The sequence below is a fragment of the Hypanus sabinus genome, chromosome 7 (assembly GCF_030144855.1).
Source record: "Hypanus sabinus isolate sHypSab1 chromosome 7, sHypSab1.hap1, whole genome shotgun sequence".
NCBI lineage: Eukaryota > Metazoa > Chordata > Chondrichthyes > Myliobatiformes > Dasyatidae > Hypanus > Hypanus sabinus.
The window spans coordinates 14,401,878-14,429,108 of record NC_082712.1 but is presented as its reverse complement, the minus strand read 5'-3'; the positions used below and the strand labels follow the sequence as shown (position 1 = coordinate 14,429,108).

At 40.3% G+C, this 27,231-nt stretch overlaps 1 protein-coding gene across 2 annotated transcripts in view; it reads left to right on the top strand.

The window, feature by feature from the left end:
• The window catches only part of paip1 (poly(A) binding protein interacting protein 1), an 84,480-nt gene that overhangs the window by 15,680 nt on the left and 41,569 nt on the right, over positions 1-27,231 (top strand). For both annotated transcript variants that reach the window (XM_059974234.1, XM_059974235.1), the window contains exons 3-5: positions 6,116-6,175; positions 16,509-16,568; positions 18,614-18,814. In XM_059974234.1, coding sequence (XP_059830217.1) covers positions 6,116-6,175; positions 16,509-16,568; positions 18,614-18,814 — 321 coding nt within the window. The remainder of the gene's footprint in view (positions 1-6,115; positions 6,176-16,508; positions 16,569-18,613; positions 18,815-27,231) is intronic.

The window sequence follows — 27,231 nt, the reverse complement described above, 5'->3', positions numbered from 1 at the left end:
TGTGAAGATGCATATCCTAAACACAAATGAATTAGTCCCAGAAGCTTATAGGGAAAGATTCAGAAGTTTGAAAAAGTCTGTGGAAAAAACTTATGTGGAATTTGCCTATGATAAAGCTATGTGTTTTGAGAGATGGGTTTCTTCTAAAAATGTGAATGGGGACTATGAAACATTGAGAAAGCTGATTTTAATGGAGGAATTTAAAAGAAGCATTCCTGTTGAAGTAAGGACCTACTTAAATGAGAGGGATACTGATAAATTGCAGGACTGTGCTAGATTAGCTGATGAGTATGTTTTAATCCATAAGAATAAATTTCCTCAGGGCAGAAATTTTAAGAGGAAAAATAACATGGAGACTCAAGGTAAATCAGAAATTAAATCAGAGGTTAATGAGAAAGGTAAGGAGGAAGCAAAGCCTGTGAAGGAAAGACAGTTTGGTCTTATTTGTAACTATTGTAAGAAGCCTGGCCATGTAATAGCTAACTGTTTCAGATTGAAAAAGAAAGAGAAGGAAGCAGTTCCAGATGCTTGTGTGCAACATACTGAAGCACCTGTAAAGTTACAGGGTTTGATAAACACAAATGAGGCTTTGTTAGAGTCTGACCAAGTTAGAAAGGGATATGATCATTTTATAACTGAAGGGTTTGTATCCTTGAAAGAAGGATCTACTCTGGTGCCAATAAGAATCCTTAGGGATACTGGTGCTTCTCAATCACTGATGTTAGGCAGTGTGTTGGTTTAATGAAGAGTCTGATACTGGTGAGGTAAATTACATAAGAGGTGTTGGGAGTGATTTTATGCCTGTACATTTACATAAAGTAGATTTAAAGTCTGGGTTAGTTACAAGATTTGTTAAAGTAGGATTACAGCATAGCTTACCTGTGAAGGGTATTTCTTTATTGTTAGGTAATGACTTGGCAGGTGGACAAGTTTTTCCTGAAGTGCATTTGACAATGGATTCAGAGGAACCAGAGTTGAATTCTAACACAGATTCTTCCTGTGTTGTGACTAGAGATATGGCTAAAAAGATTGATGCGCAGAATGAGGTTGTTACTCAGGACTGTTCAACTCAGGATTCGAGTTTTGAGGATGTGTCAGAGACTTTCTTATCTTCGTTGTTTGAACAAGATTCTTGGAGTAAGTCTGACTATAAAGATTTATCTCTGTCTCGGAAGGAGATGATAGCAGAGCAGAATAGAGACTCTGAGATTATAAAATTAAGAGAGTAGGCTTTACTAGATAGTGAAATTGAGAAGGTGCCAGTAGGATATTACTTGGAAAAAGGAGTGTTGATGAGGAAGTGGAGATTGCCTACAATTCCTGCAAGTGAGGATTGGAATGTTGTTTACCAGGTAGTTGTCCCGAAAGTTTATCGAAATGAGATTTTGACTTTAGCTCATAGTGTGCCTTTAGGTGGACATCAAGGGGTAAGGAAAACTGTGGACAAGATTTTAAAACATTTTTACTGGCCTGGTCTAAGAAAAGATGTGGCGATGTTTTGTAAAACGTGCCATACTTGTCAAATTGTGGGTAAACCAAATCAGGTTAAACCAGTAGCTCCATTACAACCTATCCCAGCATTTGGTGAACCATTTTCTAAAGTTATTGTAGATTGTGTTGGTCCATTACCAAAGACAAGAACTGGTTATCAGTATTTGTTGACTATCATGTGTACTTCGTCTAGGTTTCCAGAGGCAGTACCACTTAGGAATATAGAAGCTAAAACTGTGACAAAGGCCCTTATAATTTTTTTTACTTATTTTGGATTACCTAAGGAGATACAAACTGATCAAGGCAGTAATTTTATGTCTGGATTGTTTCAACAGATAGTTTATAAATTGGGAGCTAAGCAAATCACTTCGTCTGCATACCATCCAGAATCGCAAGGTGCCTTGGAGAGGTTTCATTCTACCCTCAAGAATATGATTAGGACATTTTGTGTGGAAAATGAAAGTGACTGGGATGAGTGTATAAACTTACTTTTATTTGCAGTAAGGGAATCGGTACAGGAATCTTTAGGTTTTAGTCCATTTGAATTTGTGTTTGGGCATAGAGTTAGAGGACCTTTAGCTTTATTGAAAGAACAGTGGATTAGTAAGGAAATACACACTAATTTGTTGGACTATGTTTTGAAATTTAAGGACAGGTTACATAAAGCTTGTAGCTTAGCTAAGGAAAATTTAAAGTTGGCTCAGGAGAAAATGAAGACTTGGTATGATAAAGAAGCTAGGATGAGGATGTTTAAGCCTGGAGATAAAGTGTTGGTTCTTTTCCCAGTGCAGACAAATCCTTTACAAGCTAGATTTCATGGTCCTTATGAAATTGTGTCTAAAATCAATGATGTGGATTACGTGATTAAAAACTCCAGATCGTAGAAGGTCAACACAACTTTGCCATATAAATATGATAAAACCATATGTTAAGAAACAATCTGATACTGTGACTGTTGTGGTTAGTGAGAATGAGTTTGATTTAACTAGGAACATGATAGATGATTCATCTGACTTTCATTCTAAATCCAACATTCTTTCTGTTAGGTTACCAAATTCAACCATTCTGGAAAATATTGATGAGAAATTAGCACATTTACAGCTAGAGCAGAAACAACAGATGATGGAGTTAATTTTTAAATATAAGGAGTTGTTTCCAGATGTTCTGAGAAGGACTACTATAGCTTCACATGATGTAGATGTTGGAGATGCCAAACCTATTAAACAACATCCATATAGGATGAACATAGAAAAATGTGAACTTGCTGAGAAAGAAATTGAATATATGTTAGAGAATAATATCATTAGACATTCTAACTCGAATTGGAGTTCGCCATGTGTTATGGTGCCAAAACCAGATAGTAGTATTAGGTTTTGTACGGATCATAGGAAGGTGAATGCTGTAACGAAAACAGATGCATATCCAATTCCTAGAGTAGATGATTGTGTAGATAAAGTTGGAAAAGCAAAGTTTCTTACAAAGATTGATTTATTGAAAGGGTATTGGTGTGTTCCATTAATGGACAGAGGTAGAGAGATTTCTGCATTTGTAACTCCATCTGGGTTATATGAGTATAATGTTCTTCCATTTGGGATGAAGAATGCCCCAGGTACTTTCTAGAGGATGATTAACTCTGTGATTCAGGGATTGAAAGATACTGATGCTTATATTGATGATTTAGTGACAGGAAATGATACTTGGGAAGCACACATTATTGCGATGGAGAAATTGTTTGAAAGGCTTTCAAAAGCTAACTTAACTATTAATTTAGCTAAGAGTGAATTTGGACATGCCACTGTGACTTACCTTGGTTATGTTGTGGGTCAAGGTAAGGTAGCTCCTGTTCGGGCAATTTTAGAGATTCCGACTCCAACGGGGAAAAAAACTCTCAGAAGATTTTTGGGAATGGTAGGATATTATCGAAAATTTTGTAAGAATTTTGCTAATGTTGCCCTTCCATTAACTAACCTTCTGCAGAAGAATGAGAAGTTTGTGTGGACACTGCCTTGTCAGGAAGCATTTGAAAAATTGTAAACAATGGTATGTCAACAACCTGTGCTTAAGGCACCTGACTTTGAAAAATCTTTTTCATTGGCTGTAGATGCTAGTGATGAGGCTGCAGGAGCAGTATTAATGCAAAGGAATGAGGGTGATGAGGTTCATCATCCAGTAGCTTACTTTTCTAAGAAATTTAATAAGCATCAAAGAAACTATTCGACAATAGAGAAAGAATTGTTATCTCTTGTTTTAGCTTTGGAATATTTTGAGGTATATGTTGGTACAACTCAAAAACCACTTATTGTTTACACTGATCATAATCCGTTAGTTTTTCTGAGTAAGATGAAAAACAAAAACAGAAGATTATTAAATTGGAGTTTGATGTTACAAGAGTACAATATTGTGATAACTCATATTAAAGGTAAAGATAATGTGGTTGCTGATTGTCTATCTCGATGTTGAATGTACAATGCAATTTTTTTATGGTGTGGTTTTTTTTCAATTGTAACACCCCTACTGTATTGTGAGTTATAAGCTGTTATATGATGGTATTGTATATTGTGTATGTTATAAAATTTATACCTTTGTTTTTCTTGTAAGCAATTGTTAAAAATTTTTGTTCTTGTCAGACCAAAAATGTTTTTTTTGGAGGGAGGTGTTACGTACTCGTGACACATGACAGTGGTACCCTTGTCACGTGACTGGGGTTAAAACTGTACTGGACTTGAGGTAATGGTCTTGTGATGGTGGAGTGACGTCATTTTCCCGCCAGTAGAGATCATGTGACAGGTTTTTTTTCAGGTTATAAAAGGAAAACCCCATCTTGTGAGGAGGGGCAGTTCGTGGCTGGATTTGCCGAGTTGACTTCATGCCACTGCGTGATTTAATGTCATGACGCAGTTTAGTTGAAAGATGAAGTTTTATCTAATGCCTAAAGTTTAAAAGGTCATTGCCAACAGGTTCTTTACAATTCTGCTAGTTTGAGAATCAGTGGAGAGTGAAGATCGGAGTTCGGGAGTTAAAGATCGAGGAGAATCTATTTCTACGGTGAAACGGGTTCGACCTTATTTAATTCTTATTCGAAAGAAATTCGTTGACTGTTCTCATGTTAATCTCTGCGGGATAGTAGAAGATTGAGGACAGTGCCTTTAAGCCGTTTCGTTTCGGAAATTCTTTGTGGGAAAAGTTTGATGCCGGGGATAGAAGCAAAGCGACGTGAAAGAGAACTTAAATCGTCTTATAAAATCTCTCCTTTTAAATGGACTGTGAGCATATCGAACTTTTGGCAATACCACTTTAAAGAACAGTTTTTGCAATATCGCTTTAAGAACTGTTTGAGCTGCCACACAGCAGTTGATTTCCGGTTACGTTAGTGTTTGTTTACTTTTGGGGGGGTTTGTTTTCTGTGTTTAATAAACGTGTTGTTTGTTATAAAAAACCCTTGCCGAACTCATATATTTATTGTTGCCTGAATACGTAACTGACCTGACCTGCTGAGTTACTCCAGCATTTTGTGTGTATAATTCTGGATTTCCAGCATCTGCAGAATCTCTTGTGTTTCAGGTTGGTAAAAATTATATTTACATAAAAATCATAGAAGCTGTATTAAATACGATAGAAAAGACACTTGGACAGATACATGGATTGGAAGGGTTGAGAAGGTTGTGGGTCAAATGTGGGCGAATAAGACTAACATAGATGGACATCTTCGTTAGCATAGACCAGTTTGGTTGGAGGTCCTGTTTCCTGAGCTGTATGACTATAACTTTATTCTGTGACTGATCTGACTGCTCCTTTGTTTGGAAACACACGCGTTTGAATTTGGATTCTGGTTAATTGGGGCACATTGGGACCAATTTTGGCCCGGTTAAGTGGCTGCCGCATTTCGTTGAATTTCATAGAAATAGTTAAGAAGGTATGAAAAATGAGAGACTACCATTTAACCGACTTAAGTGAATTACAGAACAAATTAAAACACTAACAATACTACTACAGTACTCTAAAACTGTACTCATTCCTAACAGTTATCGACAGAGGAATTCATCTGGTCTACACTGCCGTGTTTTATTGATTGACTATAAATGAACAGTAATCAGTGCTGAAACCCATTGCAGATAATGAACTGCCTTCATTACCTTTCTGCATGAAGTAGTGTCATAATCCAAATTTTTAAAGTTCAAAGTAAAAAACAGAATTATAAAATCACTGCATTTTGAATGGACATCCATCAGCCCAAATGGACATGAAGTTGACACTGTTTAAAAGCTGTTCACTCTTAGCATGGTGTAGTCTGTAACAGCCACACAAGTGACTGACGCTAGCTAGAAGCTGCATAGTTTCTCAAATATACAAAAGGAGTACCTGCTATTTTCATGATTAGTGTTTGTTCTTTAAGGGTTGCCTTAAATAAGAAGCTGTCATCATTAACTGATGGCCAATTAACTGGAATCCACTGTGTATGAAAAATTTACATTTGGTTCTCTTGGGATGAAGGAGAAGTACAAGGATTGTACATGTTTCATGATATACTCAGAATGTTTGTAATAAAGTCATAATATGGAGCCAGGTCCCTCATGTTCAGTAACTACTCCACTGATCTTTTAATGTCTGTTTCTTTTTCCTTTAGCACCTTGTGATTGACAGTGTCTCTGCTGATGTCATGCCACCATCCTCGCACTTTAATGAGGTAATTCCTTCCAGTCAGTTCTCAACAGCACAATTATTTCTTGAATAAATGCACCAACTAGTAAATGGATGGTGAAAATTAAAAGTTGTGTGAGTGGTTTTGTGATGTATTGTTGGCTGCTAATGTTGATGGTGATGAGGTTCATATAGGTAGAATGGTGAAAAGATTAAAATATATTCCATATGATTAGAGAGTTCAGGCATGGTAACAGAGCGGTTAGTGCAACTCGGGACATTCTGGTCTTCTGAGTTCAGTTCTGGCTCACAACTGGATGGGTTTCCTCCGAGTGCTCTGGTTTTCTCCTGCAGTCCAAAGATGTACCCCGGTTAGTAGGTAACTGGTCATTGTAAATTTTCCTGTAATTGTGGTAGTGTTGATAAGTGAGTTACTGGGCTGTGAGGACCTGTTCGTGTATCTCTAAATGAAATAAAGAAGTAAAATAAATATCTATGGTCATACGGCCTTTTGGACCTGAATTCAATCTGGGTTAAATGGTCGAGCTGAAAGGACAGATTGGTTGGAAGAACATGGTCTGCCTTTTAGCTAGATCATCTTTTCATCTATACGTGATTGCAATGCAGTATTATTTTAAACAGTTGGATTTGTGTGCCATTTATAAATATGTACTTATTCTTTATAAAATATGCGAAGTCTTAGAGCTGCTTTTCCTGCCTTTATAACCCACTTTTAGCTTCTGTTGTGTGTTCTTTTGTTCTGACACATATGCTGAGGGTTATACACACTTGGTTTTGTTGCAGCTATTTAATCATGAACACAATTCTACAATTCTTGCCACTCTTGCACTTCTGCTCAATAAACTTTACTGCCTTTGGTTTTGTGTGGCACTCTGAGCGAGCAAATGTGTATATGTACATCCTTGAAATGTAAAATATAGCTTGGTGCACTCTATCCTTTGATTTATGAAGTTGAGTAAATCAGGAAAATTACATACTTCTAAAATGTACACTGCATTAGCTTCATCTTGGCATTCTCCGTCAGATTCTGTCAAGGTGGAGTTTGTTGTCCTCTGCACACGTAAGATATAAGGAAAAACCGGCGGCAGCAGCATCTCAGGCACAGTGCAGCAGCATTAACAAGAAAAACAAACTGAAATTGTGCAGTTTGTTACAAAAATCTCCATTTCAATGCAAAAATTGATCAAAGTGGATAGCATAACCCCCCCCCCCCCCCCGCCCCCCCACCATACCCTCATCACAGTCTCCTTTAAAGAAAAGTACATTTGCCACGGATGCAGTGAGGAGATAACTCTTTGGATCTGTTAGAGCATTTCATTACAGGAAAGGTACTGGCATGGAAAGCGGAATGGCTGACAGGCAGGAGGCAGTGAGTGGGAATAAAAGGGGCCTTTTCTGGTTGGCAGCGGGTGACTAGTGATGTTCCTCAGGGTCAGTATTGAGACTGCTACTTTCCACATTGTTAGTCATTTACTTAGATAATGGGATTGATGGCTTTGTGGTAAAGTTTGCCGATGATACAAAGATAGGTGGAGGGGTAGGTAGTGCTGTGGAAGCAATACAATTGCAGCAGGACTTGGACAAACTGGAAGAACGGGCAAAAAAGTGGTAGATGGAATGCAGTATTGGGACTATTATCCAAATGGGGAGAAAATTCAAACATCAGAGGTGCAGAGGGACTTAGGAGTCCTTGTGCAAGACTTCCAGAAGGTTAATTTACAGGTTGAGTCTGTGGTAAAGAAGGCAAATGAAATGTTGGCATTTATTTCAAGGGGAATAGAATATAAAAGCAAGGAGATGATGCTGAGCATTTATAAGACACTAGTCTGGCTGCAAGGAGTATTGTCAACAGTTTTGGACCCCATATCTTAAGAGAGTCCAGAGGAGGTTCGTAAGGATGATTCTATGGAATGAAAGGGTTAAGATATGATGAATGTCTGGCAGCTTTAGGCCTGTACTCACTGGAATTTAGAAGAAGGCGAGGGGAATCTTATTGAAACCTACCAAATGTTGAAAGGACTAGACAGGGTGGAAAAGAAAGCTTGTGGACGATACAAGAGGGAGGATAGGCAGGTGATAGAGAAGGGACGCATTCAGACCAATGGTTTGAGATGTGTATTTTAATGCAAGGAATATTATGAGCAAAGTGGATGAACTTACAGCGTGGATCAGTACTTGGAGCAATGATGATTTGTTACAGAGACTTGGATAGCTCAGGGGCAGGAAATGCCAGGCTTTAGATGTTACGGAAGGGACAGGGAGGGAGGCAAAAGAGATGTGGGCGTGGCACTGCTGATCAGAGATGGTGTCACGGCTGTAGAAAAGGAGGAAGTCATGGAGGGATTGTCTACTAAGTCTGTGTGGGTGGAAGTTAGAAACAGGATGGGGTCAATAACTCTACTGGGTGTTTTTTATAGACCACCCAATAGTAACAGGGACATTGAGGAGTGGATAGGGAGACAGATTTTGAAAAGATGTAATAATACAGGGTTGTTGTGGTGGGAGATTTTAACTTCCCAAATATTGATTGGCATCTCCCTAGAGCAAGGGGTTTAGATGGGGTGGAGTTTGTTAGGTGTGTTCAGGAAGGTTTCTTGACACAATATGTAGATAAGCCTACAAGAAGAGAGGCTGTACTTGATCTGGTATTGGGAAATGAACCTGGTCAGGTGTCAGAGCTCTCAGTGGGAGAGCATTTTGGAGATAGTGATCACAATTCTATCTCCTTTACCAGAGCACTGGAGAGGGATAGGAACAGACAAGTTAGGAAAGCATTTTAATTGGAGTAAGGGGAACTATGAGGCTATCAAGCAGGAACTTGGAAGCATAAATTGGGAACAGATCTCAGGCAAATGTATGGAAGAAATGTGGCAAATGTTCAGGGGATATTTGCGCGGAGTTCTGCATAGGTATATTCCAGTATGGTAGGGTACAGGAACCGTGGGGTACAAAGGCAGTTGTAAGTCTACTCAAGAAGAAAAGAAAAGCTTACGAAATGTTCAAAAAAATTAGATAATGATAGAGATCTAGAAGATTATAAGGCTAGCTGGAAGGAGCTAAAGAATGAAATTAGGAGAGCCAGAAGGGGCCATGAGAAGGCCTTGGCAAACAGGATTAAGGAAAACCCCAAGGCATTCTACAAGTATGTGAAGAGAAGAGGATAAGGCATGAAAGAATAGGACCAATCAAGTGTGACAGTGGAAAAGTGTGTATGGATCCAGAGGAAATAGCAGAGGTACTTAATGAATACTTTGCTTCTGTATTCACTACGTAAGAGGATCTTGGTGATTGTAGGGATGACTTACAGCGGACTGAAAAGCTTGAGCATGTAGATATTAAGAAAGAGGATGTGCTGGAGCTTTTGGAAAGCATCGAGTTGGATAAGTCACCAGGACCAGACGAGATTACCCCAAGCCTCTGTGAGAGGTGAGGGAGGAGATTGATGAGCCTCTGGTGATGATCTTTGCATCACCAATGGGGACAAGAGCGGTTCCTGAGGATTGGAGGTTTGCAGATGTTGTTCCTTTATTCAAGAAAGGGAACAGAGATAACCCAGGAAATTGTAAGCCAGTGATTCTTACTTCAGTGGTTGGTAAGTTGATGAAAAAGATCCTGAGAGGCATGATTTATGAACATTTGGAGAGGCATAATATGATTAGGAGTACTCAGCATGGCTTTGTCAAAGGCAGGTCGTGCCTTATGAGCCTGTTTGAATTTTTTGAGGATGTGACTAAACACATTGATGAAGGTAGAGCCGTAAATGTTGTGTATATGGATTTCTGCAAGGCATTTGACAAGTTATCCCATGCAAAGCTTATTAAGAAAGTAAGGAGGCATGGGATCAAGGGGACATTGCCTTGTGGATCCAGAATTGGCTTGCCCACAAAAGGCAGAGTGGTTATAAATGGGTCATATTCTGCATGGAGGTCGGTGACCAGTGGTGTGCCTCAGGGATCTGTTCTGAGACCCCTACTCTTTGTGAATTTTATAAATGACCTGTATGATGAAGTGGAGGGATGGGTTAGTAAATTTGCTGATGACACAAAGGTTGGTGGTGGTGTGGATAGTATGTAGGGCTGTCAGAGGTTACAGCAGGATATTAATAGGATGCAAAACTGGGCTGAGAAATGGCAGATGGAGTTCAACCCAGATTACTGTGAGGTGGTTCATTTTGGTAGGTCAAATATGGCAGAATATAGTATTAGTTGTAAGACTCTTGACAGTGTGGAGGATTCGAGATGTCTTGGGGTTGAAGTCCATAGGACACACAAAGCTGCTGTGCAGGTTGACTCTGTGGTTAAGAAGGCTTGGAGCATAGAAGAATGAGGGGGGTTTTGATAGAGGTTTACAAAATTATGAGGAGTATAGTGTTACGAATGTGCCACAACTCTTGAGGGGCCAAAGGGTACAAAGTCGCCCCCCTCTTTGAGAATCGCAAGATCGCTATTAATACAAGAAGGACTCAAATAGACGTTGAGTATTTTACTTAAAAGTAACCTTCAACCCAACGTCTTTTTTTCGGAGTTCAAAATGTTTTTGTTGCATGCAGAAATGTAATTTCGTTTTCTCTGCAGGAGTTCATCAATTTCATAAATGCAACACATTATAGTTTGTTTATACATAGCATAAAGGCAAAAAAAACGTTGTATGCAGTGTTATTTCATTTTAAATGTCAAACGGGTTTTGCGGCTCCCAGTGTTTTCTTTTCTGTGGGAAACGGGTCCAAGTGGCTCTTTCAGTGGTAAAGGTTGCTGACCCCTGGTTTAGGGGAACTTCTTCACTCAGAGAGTGGTGGGAGTGTGGAATGAGCTGCCATCTGATGTGGTAAATGTGGGCTCACATTTTTAAGAATAAATTGGATAGATACATGGATTGGAGAGGTCTGGAGGGTTATGGACTGGGTGCAGATCAATGGGACTAGCGGAATAAAGTTTTGGCACAGACTAGAAGGGCTGAATGGCTTGTTTTCTGTGCTATAGCATTGTGTGGTTTTAAGGCAAACGGTGCATTGGCCTTCATCATCCGAGGGATTGAGTTTAGGAGCTGAGAGCTAATTGTGCAGCTATATAGTTCCCGGGTCAGACCTCACTTGTAGTACTGTGCTCAGTTCTGGCTGCCTCACTACAGGAAGGATGTGGAAACCATAGAAAGGGTGCAGAGGAGATTTACAAGGATGTTGCCTGGATTGGGGAGCATGCCTTATGAGAATAGATTGAGTGAACTCTGCCTTTTCTCCTTGGAGCGACAGAGGATGAGAGATGACCTGATAGAGGTGTATAAGATGCTGAGAGGCATTGATCGTGTGGATAGTCAGAGGCTTTTTCCCAGGGCTGAAATGGCTAGCATGAGAGGGCACAGTTTTAAGGTGCTTGGAAGTAGGTACAGAGCAGATGTCAGGGGCAAGTTTTTTACGCAGAGAGTGGTGAGTGAGTGGAATGGGCTGCCAGCAACTGGGGGGGAGGTGGATACAATAGGATATTTTAAGAGACTCCTATATAGGTACATGAAGCTTAGGAAAATAGAAGGCTATGGGTAACCCTAGGTAATTTCTAAAGTAAGTATGGTCGACCCTCCTTATCCGCGAGTTCCGCATGCGCCAATTCAACCAACCGCGAATTGAGAAAACCCGTAAGTGCTCTTCCAGTACTTCTTGTTTGAGCAATAACAGACTTTTTTCTTGTCATTATTCCCTAAACAATGCAGAATAACAACATTTTACATAGCATTTACATGGTATTAGGTATTATAAGTAATCTAGAGATGGTTTAAAGTATACAGGAGGATGTACGTAGGTTATCGTGGATCAGGATCAAAAAAAAATCAGAAGTTCTCTTATTAAGTAAGTTGGAACAGGTACATCCGGTATTATTTAGTGTCAGTTAGTCAAATGTTTGTCTTAGTATATAGTATATATTTTACCTTTCTATGCATATAAAACACTTCAGGACGTATGTTTCAGTGCCGGGCTCGGGAACGGAAGTTCCTGAGTTCGATCCAGTGACAAGTGGCTTCCGAGTGCGCTCTCCATCTGTGCCAGGTTGATATGGAGGATCAAAAACCCAAAACCCCAGAATTAAACCACTGCGTTGCTTAGTAATAATTGTGGCTTTCATCAAGGCAGGACCAATCTCACTTTACCCTTTAAAATTGTTTCGATCATTGACCGACTGTAGCCTAACACTTTTCCAATGACCGATGGCCTTTCACCTCTTTCCAATCGCTTTATTATTTCTATTTTATTTTCAATCGTGATCGTGATTATTTTCGTGAACTGAAACACTGCGGATTCAGAGCTTCGCCACCGGATCCTAATGTCCACCACACTGAGACAGGTTAAATAAGGTCTGAGGTTCAGCTGGGTCCTAAGGTCCACCACATTGAGACAGGTTGAATAAGGGACTTGAGCATCCGCGTTTTTGGGTATCCGTGAGGGATCTGGGAACCAATCCCTCACGGATAAGTAAGGCCGATTGTACATGTTCAGCACAACATTTTGGGCTGAAGAGCCTGTATTGTGCTGTAGGTTTTCTATGTTTCTATGGAGAGGATGTTTCCTCTGGTGGGGCTATCCAGAACTAGAGGGCACAGCCTCAGAATTGAGGGGTTACCTTTTATAACAGATCTAAGAAGGATTTTATTTAGCCAGAGAGTAGTGAATCTGTGGGATGCTGTGCTGCAGACTATGGTAGAGGCCAAGTTCCTGGGTATATTTAAGATAGAAGTTGATAATTTCCTGATCTGTCAGGACATCAAAGGATATGGGGAGAAGGCAGGTGTACGGGGTTGAGTAGGATCCGGGAGCAGCCATGTCAGAATGATGGAACAGACTCAATGGGCTGAATGGCCTAATTCAACTCCCATGTCTTATGGACTTATATCTAAGTATTGAAAATTCACAGAGTTAAATAAATAATATATTTCTATATCTATATCATTCTGATTAATTGGGACACATCAGGACCAGTACAATTTGGCCCAGTGAAATGGCTGTCACAATTAGTTAAAGTTTCATGGAAATAGTTAAAAAGTTATATAAAAAATAGACTGACAGAGGAATTCATCTGGTCTACGCTGCCATGTTTTATTGATTGACTATAAATGAACAATATCAGTGTTGACACCCAGTGCAGATAATGGGCTGCCTTCATTGCCTTCCTGCTGGAAGTAGTGTCATAATCCAAACTTGTAAAATTCAGAATATTTTAGAATTATAAAATCACTGCATTTTGAATGGACATCCATCAGCCCAAATGGATAACACAACACAAGCACGTGCAATTGAAACTGTTTAAAAGCTGTTCACTCTTAGCATGGTATAGTCTATAACAGCCATACAAGTGACTGACACTGAAACTGTTTGGTAACAGTCTCCTGTCCCAAGTAAACTGCATAATTTCTCAAATATACAAAAGGAATAACTGCTATTTTCATGATTAATGTTTGTCAGCATGGTTTCCTTCAGGGAACATTCTGCCTGATGAACCTGTTGGAATTCTTTGAGGAGATTACAAGTAGGATAGATAAAGGGGATGCAGTGGATGTTGTATATTTGGACTTTCAGAAGGCCTTTGATAAGGTGCCGCACATGAGGCTGTTTACCAAGTTAAGAGCCCATGGTTTTACAGGAAAGTTACTAAAATAGTTAGAGCATTGGCTGATTGGGAGGAGATGGTGAGTGGGAATAAAAGGATCCTTTTCTGGTTGGCTGCCAGTGATTACTGGTGTTACGTCAATGTTCTTTTTATGCTGTATATAAATGATTTGAATTGAATTGACTTTATCTCTTAGATCCTTCACATATATGAGGAGTAAAAATCTTTGTTACGTCACCATCTAAATGTGCCATGTGCAATCATAGTAATTTATAAAAATTTATAATAGAACAGTCAATGTAATATAGAGTACACTCAAATCAGCGTGAGTTCATTGGTCTGATGGCCTGGTGGAAGAAGCTGTCCCAGAACCTGTTGGTCCTGGCTTGTATGCTGTGGTACTGCTTCCCGGACGTTAGCAGCTGGAACAGACTGTGGTTGGGATGGCTTGGGACCCCAAAGATCCTACAGGTACTTTTTACACACGTCCTTGTAAACGTCCTGAATCATGGGAAGTTCACGACTATGGATGTACTGGGCTGTCCGCACCACTCTCTGCAGAGTCCTGCGATTAAGGGAAGTACAGTTCCCATGCCAGGCAGTGATGCAGCCAGTCAGTATGCTCTCAATCGTGCCTCTGTGGAAGGTTCTTAGGATCTGGGGGCCCACACCAAACTTTTTCAATCGTCTGAGGTGGAGGAGGCACTGTTGTGCCTTTTTTACTACACAGCTGGTGTGTACAGACCATGTGAGGTCCTCGGTGATGTGGATGCCGAGGAACTTGAAACTGTTTACCCTCTTAACCCCAGATCCATTGACATCAATAGGGGTTAGCCTGTCTCCATTCCTCTTGTAATCCACAACCAGTTCCTTTGTTTTTGTGACATTGAGGGGAGAGGTTGTTTTCTTGACACCACTGTGTCAGAGAGATGACCTCTTCCCTGTAGGCCACCTCGTTATTGTTTGAGATCAGGTCAATCAATGTAGTGTTGTCGGCAAATTTAATTAGCAGATTGGAGCTGTGGGTGGCAATATAATCATGGGTATACAGGGAGTAAAGGGAGGGGACTCAGTACACTGCCCTGAGGGGCTTCTGTATTGACAGAGGGTTGGAGGTGAGGGAGCTCACTCTTACAACCTGCCGGTGATGTGACAGCAAGTCCAGGATCCAGCTGCACAAGGCAGGGTGAAGGCCGAGGTCTCTGAGCTTCTTGTCGAGCCTGGATGGAATTATAGTGTTGAATGCTGAACTGTTGTCCAAGATCAGCATTCTCACATAAGCATCCTTCTCCAGATATGTAGGGATGGTATGTAGAGCAGTGGCTATTGTGTCATCTGTTGATCGATTGTGTTGGTAGACAAATTCTAGGGGGTCCAATTTGGGTGGTAGCAAGCTGCAGATGTAATCTTTGACCAGCTTCTCAAAGCATTTGCTTATTATTGAAGTGAGTGCGACAGGACGCCAGTCGTTCAGGTATGTTATCTTGGTCTTTTTTGGTACAGGGACAATGGTGGATAATTTGAAGCAGAACGGCACTCTCGACTGGGAGAGGAAGAGATTTAAAATGAGTTGGATGATGGAATAGATGGCTTTGTTGCCAAGTTTGCAGATGATACGAAGATTGGTGGAGGGATTAGTGTTGAGGAAACAGGATGCAGAAGGGCTTAGACAAATTAGGAGAATGGGCAAGAGAGTGGCAAATGAAATAGAATGTTGGAAAATGACCTTAAACTTTGGTAGCAGAAATAAATGTTCGGACTATTTTCTATACGGGTAGAAAATCAAGGAATCTGAGATGCAGAGGGACTTGGGAGTCCTTGTGCAGAACATCCTGAAGGTTAACTTGCAGGTTGCATTGATGGAGAGGAAGGCAAATGCCATGCAAGCATCCATTTCAAGAGGTCTAGAATACCAGAGTAAGGATGTGATGCTGAGGCTTTATAAGGCACTGGTGAGGCCTCACCTTGAATATTGTGAACAGTTTAGGGCTCTTTATTTAAGGAAAAATGTGCTGGTATTGGAGAGGGTCCAGAGGAGGTTCACAAAGATGATTCCATGAATGAAAGGGTTTTCACACGAGGAATGTTTGGCTCTGGGTCTGTACTCGCTGGAATTCAGAAGATTGAGGAGGGATCTCATTGAAACCTTTTGAATGTTGAAAGGCCTAGACAGAGTAGATGTGGAAAGGATGTTTCCCATGGTGGGAGAGTCTAGGACAAGAGGACACATCTCAGGACTCAGGATAGAGGGGCACTCTTTCAAAACAGAGATACAGAGAAATTTCTTTAGCCAAAGGGTGGTGAATTTGTGGAATTTGTTGTCACATGCAGCTGTGGAGGCCAGACTGTTGGGTGTATTTAAGGCAGAGATTGATAGGTTCTTGATTGGACATGGCATCGAAGGTTACAGATTAAAGGTGGGAACTGGGGTTGAGGAGGAGAAGAAAAAAGCATCAGCCATGATTGAATGGTGGAGCAGACTCGATGGCCAGATGGCCTAATTCTGCTCCTATGTCTTATGGTCTTATTGTCAAAGAGTTGTCTTAAATAAGAAGCTGTCCTGATTAACTGATGGCCAATTAACTGGAATCCACTATGTATGAAAAATCTACATATGGTTCTCTTGGGATGAAATTAAAGTACAAGGATTATACAGGTTTCATGATATATTCATCATGTTTGTGATAAAGTCATAATATGAAGCCAGTTCCCTCATGTTCAGTAACCACTCCACTGATCTTGTTAATGTCTTTTTCTTTCCTTCAGCACCCTGTGATTAACAGTGTCTCTGCTGATGTCATGCCACCATCCTCGCACTTTAATGAGGTAATTCCTTCCAGTCAATTCTTAGCAACACAATTATCCCAGCTGTTTCTGGCATCTCAATCTATAACGTTTGAAATCACAGTGAACAAAACAGTTCTGAATTGTCGTACTGCTTATTTCTCGCCAACTTTCAGTGGCAAAAATCGCTGCTTTTTGAACAAATGCAAATGATGCTATTTAAAAATTGACCACTCTAATCAGTGTAGTGTCTAACAGTTATGTAAGTTCATGTGGATGATGCGAGTTAGAAACTGTTTGGCAATTGTCTCCTGTTTCAATTAAGCAGAATATATATAAAATATGTATTCTCTCTCTCTCTCTCTCTCTCTCTCCCTCTCTCTCTCCCTCTCCCTCTCCCTCTCCCTCTCCCTCTCCCTCTCCCTCTCCCTCTCCCTCTCCCTCTCCCTCTCCCTCTCCCTCTCCCCCTCCCCCTCCCCCTCCCCCTCCCCCTCCCCCTCCCCCTCCCCCTCCCCCTCCCCCTCCCCCTCCCCCTCCCCCTCCCCCTCCCCCTCCCCCTCCCCCTCCCCCTCCCCCTCCCCCTCCCCCTCCCCCTCTCTCCCCCCCTCTCTCCCCCTCTCTCTCTCACACACACACACACACACACTATTGTGATACAGATGTTTGTATAGATTTTCCCTGTAATGATGAGAACCCCTCTTATCGGGACAATGCTGTACTTCCCCACAGGAGCCTTTGTTGTTGGTGTATAGATATGGGTATGGAACTTGCCATTTTCTGACTCAAAGCTTGGAATTTGGCAAGAGTGTGTTCACAGAGCAGGAGTGCCCCAAAAATGACTTATTTTCAGCATAACATTTTACACACATACATAAGCCCATCATCCCAGCTGGGCTATTGGCTGCCAACAGCTGCTCACTACCGTCCTCTGTCCTGGACCAGTCTTTCAAATTGTCCCAAGGTGTAGCCATTTTCAAAGACCCTCTCTCTCCCAGGGACGAGATTTTTGGAGCTTCTGTTGGCATTTCTGTAGCTCTGGGGTTGCTAGCCTGATACCCAACCTTCCTCCTTTCACAGCTGGGCTTGGGACTGTCCATGGCAGAGTTAATTGTTAAGACGCTATTTAGTTATCTAGCCATGTTTGAGGAATAGATCTCAAAGCCACTACCCACTACCTTGATTGACAATTCTAAATATAAAGAGCCACAGAATAATTTTTGACTGATTAAGTTGATTGGGACAGGTTTATGAATGTTTCAACTGCTGTTTGGTTCCCTGTGGCCCTTTCCCTTTAATTTCTTGATGCTGTTTGCTGGATTATGCAGAGCAGAATTAATGGGCTGAACAGCTTACTTGTGCCCTTCTATCTGATGGGCTTATGGCAAGACCATGACATTGTTGATTGTGATGTCAAGAGTCCATCTTATTATTCAAAATATATTCCCTGTTAATGACAAAATCCGTGTGGTTTGTACAATGCTGTGACTGTAAATGAACAAATTCGGCACACACCCAGTGTACAATGACAATTTCATCCTCTAAATCTTCATTTTCATTGTAACATTTAAGATGATTATCAATAACAAACTCGTAGTTTCTAACTCATCGATATAGTGAAATCATTTCATTTTCACTCCTGGCAGTTCTGAATTTTTGTATTGCTTATTTCTCACCAGCTATCAATGACAAAAATCACTGCTCTTTAATTAGAGAAATGTGCAACTGATGCTATTTAAAAACTGTTTGCTCTAATACAGTGTAGTGTTTAATGGCTGCTCAAGTGCACACAAATGAAGCTAGTTAGAAACTATTTGGCAATGGTCTTCTGTCCCAATTGAGCAGCATAGAATCCCAAATGAATTAAGACAATCTCAGCAATTTTCTTAATTTATTTTTGTTTTTTAAAAGTTGTCCGAAATAAACCAGTGGCCCAATTAACCGGAATCCACTGTACTTTGCCATGGGTTCGACTTTGTATTTATATCAGGGAACCTTTCTCTATCTATATATAAAAAACACAAAGCAGTGGGATTATTGAATCCTTGGGTGAATTCTTTTATAAGTTTCTGCTGGTCTCCCCTTAAAAGGTAGTGCCAGATGAGCCCTACGTGGATTTTGAAGTATTTCCTGAGCCCTCACTATCCGACTATCTCCAAGATTTCCTGAGTCTTTTGACCTCTCACCCTGGGAGCTTTGAACTGGAGATTGTGCAGTTTACCGCACAGATGAACAGCTGTGTCAACACAGATGAGGCACTAAAAGAAGTGGTGGAGATAATCTACCAGCAGGTAGGAATGTGGTGTGTGTGTGTGTCTGTGTAAAAGAGTACTTCAGACTGGGGTGGTTGGATGGGGATCTTAAACTTAAATCATTAATCCTTTATTGTCTTTGCTACTTGTAGTTTCATCATTAGTTTAAAAGGAATCTTAATTACTACTTTCTACTTATGGAGACTAAACCAGAATCTGTAAAGGCAAGTTACTACTTAACCATCAGGCTCTTGAATCAGAGTGAATAATTCCACAACCTATGCAATCACTTTCAAGGATTTTACTGCTCATGCTCTCAATATTTATTATTTATTTATTATTTTTGTATTTGCACAACTTGTTCTCTTTTGCACATTGGTTGATTATCTGTTCGTCATTGATTATATTGTGTTTCTTGTACTTACTGTGAATGCCCACAAAAAATGAAGCTTAGGGTAACATATGGTGACAAAGTTGCAAGAAGAAGTTCGAGTCCTTTGCAATTACCTGGTTTTCTGCATTAATTACTCATAAAATGTGATCTGATCTTCACCTAAATCGCAATAGACAAACACAATTTGCCTAAACTAATAGCACAAACTATTGTACTTTTCATGCCTTTATTGAACACATTGTTTAATTTTTCACAGTCCAAGCTAAAAAAGTATGTGAGCCCTTCTATTTAATAACTGGTAGAACCTCCTGTAGCAACCTCGATCAAATGTTTCCTGTAGCTGATCAGGCTTTCACAACAGTGAGGACGAATTTTAGACCATTCCTCCATACAGAACTGTTTTAGTTCATCAATATTTCTGAGATACCTTGCTTGACCAGTTCCACAGCATCTCATTTGGGTTAAGGTCTGAACTCTGACTTGGCCATTCTAAAACATGAATTTTCTTCTTTTTAAACCATTCTGTTGTTAATTTACTTTTATGTTTCAGATCATTGTCTTGTTGCATCATCCAACTTCTATTAAGCTTCAGGTGACAGACTGCTACCCTGACATTCTCCTATAAAATGTCTAGATACAAGTTTGAATTTATTGTTCCCTCAACGATTGCAAGCTGTCCAGGCCCTGAGACAGCAAAGCAGCCCCAAATCATGATTCTCCTTCCACTATGCTTCACAGTTGGGATGAGGTTTTGGTGTGGTGTGCAGTGCTCTTTTCTCTCCAAACATAGCAGTGTATATTTCTGCCAAAAAGTTCAACTTCTGTCTCATCTATCCACAGAACATTGTTCCAGAAGTGTTACAGAACATTCAGGTGGTGTTTTGCAAACTTGAGACATGCAGCAATGTTATTTTTTGGAGAGCAGTGGTTTCTTCCATGGTGTCCTTCCATGAACACCATTCTTGTTCAGTGTTTTTCTTGTAGTGGACACATGAACAGAGATTTTAGCAAGTTCCAGAGATTTTTGCAGGTCTTTTGCTGTTACCCTTGGGTTCTTTTTCTCTTTTTTCACTATTGCATGTTGTGCTCTTGGTGTGATCTTTTCAGGATGCCCACCCCTGGGAGAGTAGCAGCAGTACTGAGTTCCCTCCATTTGTAGAACATTTCTCTTACTCTGGACTGATGAACACTCAGGTCTTTAGAAATGTTTTTATAGCTTTTTCCAGCTTCATGCATCTCTACAATTCTTTTTCTAAGGTCCTCTGAAAGTAGTTCTGATTGAGGCATCGTGCACATAAACAGATCTTTCTTGAGAAGAGCAGGCTCTGTCAGTAACCTGACTTTGTGTGTCCTTTTATAGGGCGTGGCAGCTCTCCAACCCACACCTCCAATCTCATCTCATTGATTGGAAAGCCTGACTCCAAATAGCCTTTGTAGAAGGCATTACCCCAAAGGATCACATATTTCTTGAACCTCGGCTGTGATTTTTTTAAAATGGTGTACTCAATGTTGATGAGAAGAAGTACAATTCTTTGTGTGTTATTAGTTTCGGCAGATTGTTTTAGTCTATTAATGTGATTTGGATGATGATCAGACTACATTTTATGAGTAATGAATGCAGAAAATCAAGTAATTGCAAAGTGTTCACAAACTTTCTGACAACTGTATTTGTACTTCGATAATAAGAATTCAAGAGAAAATCTTTACCAGTGGAAATTGTAATTTTGTAGAATGCCTTGTATGCATAAATAGATGTGATGGTTGGCATGGATATAATGGGTCAAAAGGTCTGTTTCTATGCTACACAATTCTGACTCTGAGTAACTATAATAAAATTTTTGCACCATAACTGGACTGTTGGAAGATGTTTTTCCTTGTTTGAATGAACTATCGCAGTGCAAGAGTACCTCAAGGCACTGTCCTTGTCCTAATTATTTTCCACTGGGTAAAGATTTTTCTTCTGAATTCTGTTTATTACTTTGTCATTATAGTTCCTGGTCCATAGAACATCAAACTTTGAACATTGATGAGTACAGCATAGGAGCAGGCTCTTTGGGTCACAATGTTGTGTTGAACCAATTAAATTGGTAATCAAATTGCCAACTAAACTCACAATGTCCATATTCCTCTATTTTTCTCACTTTCATATGCCTATCTAAACATCTCTTAAAAGCCTCTTTTTTTTTATTAAGTGCAATCATGAATAATAGCTAGGTCAGAAATGCTGATCAGGTCAACTAATTCCCAAAGAGAACTCTGATAGGCCAATCAGATGGTTCACTGCTGCTCAGGATAGAACTTAAAAAATCATATGTACGATAAAGAAACATTAAAAAAATAGTAGAAATACTGGAGTCATGATGACGTCTGTTGGAGAGAGACATTTATACACATGCTGTCCTCCATAATTCAAAGAGATTGAAGGATAAGGTTGCAGGGTGACAAAATGTGGCATGGTTTCTATCTCTACCACCATCCCTAGCAGCACATCGTCCGGGCACCTACCACTCTCTGTGGGGTAAAACAAAAACAAATTCCCCTCAGATCTCTTTTGAATTTACCCACTCTCACATTAATTGCATGCCTTCTGGTATTAGACATTTTAATCCTAGGGAAAAAGATGATGTCTGTCTCCTCTGTACCTCTCATAATCTTCTAAATCTCTTATCAGATCTCCTCTCAAACAAACCAAGTTTGTCCAACCTCTCTTTGTGGTTCAAAGTCCATAAGTAGAAACATTTTGTATTTAGGATTCCTTTCAAACTGATGATGAGACAATGGGCAGCAAAGACCCTGAAGGAATTAATGTTTCAAGTTGATGACCCTCTGAAGCAAGGTATCTGACATGAAACATTGACCCTCTTTCTCTTTCTACAGAGGCTGCCTATTTAAGATAATCAAACATCTGTATTAAAAAAAAATCTTTAACAGCATCTTGCTCTCTGGAAGTTAACAATTGCAAGTGCAGCATGTTTTTCTCTTCAGTCTGATTTCACAGTGCATTCAGTTTCTGATGCTTTGTACCACACATTGTGATTGGGTAATCCAGTCCCACATTCTGGGAGGTCACAGTGTGGTTATACAGGACACTGGTGAAACCACAGTTGGAGTGCTGTGTTCAGTATTGGTCCCCTGCTATAGGCTGGAGCGAGTACAAAACCAAATATACAAGAATGTTTTAGACACAAGCAATTCTGCAGATGCTGGAAATCCGGAGCAACACACACAAAATGTTGAAGAAACTCAGCAGCAGCAAATGTTGGCAGCATCTGTGGAAATAAATAAGCAGTCAATATTTCAGGCTAAGACCCTTCATCTGGACTGGAAAGAAAGGGGGGATAATCCCAGAATGAGAAGGTGGGGGGGGGGGTTTTCAAGCTGGCAGGTGATAGGTGAAGCCATTTGGGTGGAGGGAGGGGTTGAAGTAAGAAGCTGGGAGGTGATGGGTGGAAAAGGCAAAGGACCAAAGAAGCTGGAATCTGACCGAAGACAGGAGTGGACTGACTTCTGGGTAAAAAGAAAGAGGAAGGGCACCGGGGGAGGTGATGGGTAGATGAGAAAAGAAGAGTTAAGAGAGGAGCCAGAGTGGATAATGGAAGAAGAAGAAAGGGGGATGGGGGTAGAAATTACCAGGACTTAGAGAACTGAGAGCCAGAATCTCCCATCAATGGGAAACAAAGGAATGTAGCATGTTTTGCTTTGTGGAGACCTGGCTGACAGAGGAGATAATGGATCATACCATTGAGCCTTCTGGATTCTCCCTGTTCTGGAAGGACAGGTCAAAAAAACCTCTCTGGGAAGAGTAAATCAGAACGGGGTATGCTTCATGGTCAACAATGCTTGATGCGACCCCCAGAATGTGCATGTCCTCAAATCCTTTTGTTCCCTGGATTTGGAGTACCTTGTGCTGCTACGTAGACTTTTCTGGCTGTTAAGGGAGTTCACGGCTGTTATCACAGCTGTGAATATTCCGCTGCTTGCTGATACTGACCTGACTCTCAAGGAGCAGTACAAGACCATCCTCACCCTGGAGACTTCACACCCAGAGGCTGTTTCATCGCTGTTGGTGACTTCAATAGAGCATCACTGCCTAAGGTCTGTCCAGTGATCTGTCAACACATCCAGGTGAGCACATGGGGAGATAGCATGCTCAATCACTGCTACTGTCCCTTCCGCAACACTTACAAAGCGCCCCTTTGCCCACCATTTGGAAAGTCGAATCAATCCTCCATCTTGCTTCTGCCAATGTACAGGCAGAAGCTGAAACAAAAGGTGGCCATTGTTAAAACCGTCCACTGTTGGTCCGACCAATCGGTCTCCATACTACAGGACTGCTTTGATGATGTCAACTGGAATGTCTTTCATGATGAGGATGTTTCTGAGTTCATGGAAGTGGTCACAAGCTTCATCTGGAAGTGCATCAAGGATGTTGTCTATCCAAACCAGAAATCCTGGATCAGTAGTTTTGTGCGAACAGCACTTATGGCGCGATACGGAGCTTACGTTGCCGGTAGTCAGCTGGAGCCCAAGAAATGCAACAACGATCTGCACGAAGTCATCAAGGCAGTAAAACAACAACACAGGAACATGATCCAGGCACAACTCTGCACCAACAACACATGCAGCTTATGGCAAGGTCTGCCCATTGTCGCAGACTTCAAAGCTAAGTACAGTGGTGCTGCCTCTCTCCCAGATGAGCTAAATCTTTTTTAAGCTTGGTTCGATATCAGCAACACTGAGCTCCCGAGGAGAGCCGTCGAAGTAACCTGCACCTTGGGCATCTCTGAGGCTGAAGCACGCAGGTGCTGTCAACGAGTGGACAGTTGCAGCACTGTGGGACCGGACAGCATCCCAGGGCAGGTATTCAGGATGTGTGTTTACAGACATTTTCAAACTCTCCCTCTCCCAGTGTAGATTGCCCTACTGCTTCAAAACATCCACAATTGTCCCTGTACCTCAAAAGACCAAGGTAATGTGTCTGAATGACTGGTGTCCCTGTCGCACTCACCTCAATAATAGCAAATACTTTGAGAGGCTGGTCAAGGACTACATCTCCAGCATGCTATCACCCACACTGGAACCCCTACAGTTCGCCTACCGACAAAACCGATTGACAGATAACACAATAGCCATGGCTCTACACACTGTCCCTACTCATCTGGAAAAGAAGGATGCTTATGTGAGAATAAACACGAGGAAATCTGCAGATGCTGAAAATTCAAACAACAACACACACAAAATGCTGGTAATGTTCCACCAGCATTTTGTGTGTGTTCTTAAGTGAGAATGCTGCTTTTGGACTACAGTTCAGCTTTCAACACCATAATTCCCTCCAGGCTTGACAAGAAGCTCAGAGACCTCAGCCTTGACCCTGCCTTGTGCTGCTGGATTCTGGACTTCCTGTCAATTCGCTGGCAGGTGGTAAGAGTAGGCTCCCTCACCTCCACCCCTCTGACTTAACATAGGAATCCCTCAGGGCTGTGTACTAAGCCCCTTACTCTCTGTATACCCATGACTTTGTCACCACCCACAGCTCCAATTAATACATAGATTGGCCTAATCTCAAGTAATAGTGAGGCAGCCTACAGTGAAGAAGTCGTCACCCTGACACAGTGGTGTCAAGAAAAAACCTCTCCCTCAATGTCGCAAAAACAAAGGACCTGGTTGTGGGCTACAGGAGGAATGGAGACAGACTCACCCATATTGACATCAATGGATCTATGGTTGAGAGGGTGAACAGCTTTTCAGTTCCTCGGCATAGAAATCATGGAGGATCTTACGTGGTCTGTACATACCGGCTGTATGGTGAAAAAAGCACAACAGCACCTCTTTCACATCAGACAGTTGAAAAAGTTTGGTATTGGTCCACAAATCCTGAGGACTTTCTACAGGGGCACAATTGAGAGCATCCTGACTGGCTGCATCACTGCCTGGTATGGGAACTGTACCTCCCTCAATCGCAGAACTTTGCAGAGTGATGCGGGTAGCCCAGCGTATCTGTAGGTATGAACTTCCCGTGATTCAGTATATTTACGGAGACAGGTGCATAAAAAGGGCCTGAAGGATCATTGGAGACCTGAGTCACCCCAACCACAAACTGTTCCAGCTGCTACCACCCAGGAAACAGTACCGCAGCATTAAAGCCAGGAGCATCAGGCTCCGGGACAGCTTCTTCCACCAGGCCTCAGACTGATTAATTCACGCTGATACAATTGTATTTCTTTCTTTCTTTTTCAGTCTTTTCATTATTATTAATATCAACAAAATAAAATTGATACATAGATAATAGGATTACAAACATACACATTTCAACTGAACATGAAAGAATACAAAAGCAATGGTTACGGTATAAATAAGTATTCCCAAATCATGGACGATACAGGTAACAAATAAACAAGGCAAACCTAGGTATATCATAATATATATAAAAAAACAGAAAAAAGAAAAAGAAAAAAAAATTTTTGCAAAAAAAACTAATCTAATAATCTAATAACTAATAAGGAAAAAAACAAAAAAGAGAAAAAGAAAAAATGGGAAAAAAAGTGCTGTTTATAATATCTCACAAAAATACAAAATCATCAGTGTCATCAACTCCGATCCTCTCAACATATATAAAATCGAAACTGGAAAAACAAACAGGGTCATGTTACATCATATGAAAATATTGAATAAATGGTCTCCATATCTTTTCAAATTTAATAGAAGTATCAAATACAACACTTCTAATTTTTTCTAAATTTGGCCATAACATAGTTTGAGAAAACCAATGAAATACAGTAGGAGGATTAATTTCTTTCCAATTCAACAAAATAGATCTTCTAGCCATTAATGTAAGAAATGCAATCATTCGACAAGCAGAAGAGGATAAATGGAGTGAGTCCATCATTGGTAAACCAAAAATTGCAGTAATAGGATGAGGTTGTAAATCAATGTTCAATACCGTAGAAATAATATCAAAAATGTCTTTCCAATATTTTTTCAAAAGCGGACACGACCAGAACATATGAGTTAAAGACGCTATCTCAGAATGACATCTGTCACAAATAGGATTAATATAGGAATAAAAATGAGGCAATTTATCCTTGGACATATGAGCCCTATGCACAACCTTAAACTGTATTAATGAATGTTTAGCACATATAGATGATGTATTAACTAATTGAAGAATTTTATCCCAATTCTCAATAGGGATAGTAAGGTTAAGTTCTCTTTCCCAATCATTTTTAATCTTATAGAAGAGCTCTGAATGTATCTTCATAATTATATTGTGAAGTTTTGATACTAGCCCTTTCTGAGAAGGATTTAGTTCAAACAAATTCTCCAAAATACCTGAAGACACAAAATTTGGAAAAGTATTTAAGAAATTCCTAATCTGTAAATATCTAAAAAAATGAAATCTAGGCAAATTATATTTATTAGATAATTGTTCAAAAGACATAAAACAATTATCCAAAAATAAATCGGAAAATCGTAATAATCCTTTAGTCTTCCAAGCTGAATAAGCTTGGTCTATAATAGAAGGATTAAAAAAAAGCAATTGGATACAATAGGAATATTTAAAACAAACTGAGTCAACCCAAAAAATTTCCGATATTGAAACCATATACGTAAAGTATGTTTAACAATTGGGTTGTCAATTCGTTTCAGCAATTTAGAAAGAGCAAAGGGAAGAGAAGTCCCTAAAATAGAACCCAATGAAAATCCTTGTACAGATTTAATTTCCAGGTTCACCCAATGAGGGCTAAAAGATATATCCCAGTCCTTTAACCAACATATCAAATATCGGATATTAACTGCCCAGTAATAAAATCTAAAATTAGGCAATGCCAATCCACCTTCCTTCCTTGCCTTCTGTAAATATATTTTACCTAATCTAGGATTTTTATTCTGCCATATTTTTGAAATTTTTGAATCAACATTAGCAAAAAAAGATTTTGAAATATATATAAAAACTTGGGTAAAATAACCATCTTAATAGCATTAATCCAACCTATCAGAGATAAAGATACTGGTGACCATTTAGTAAACAAACATTTAATCTGATCGATTAGGGGTAAAAAAT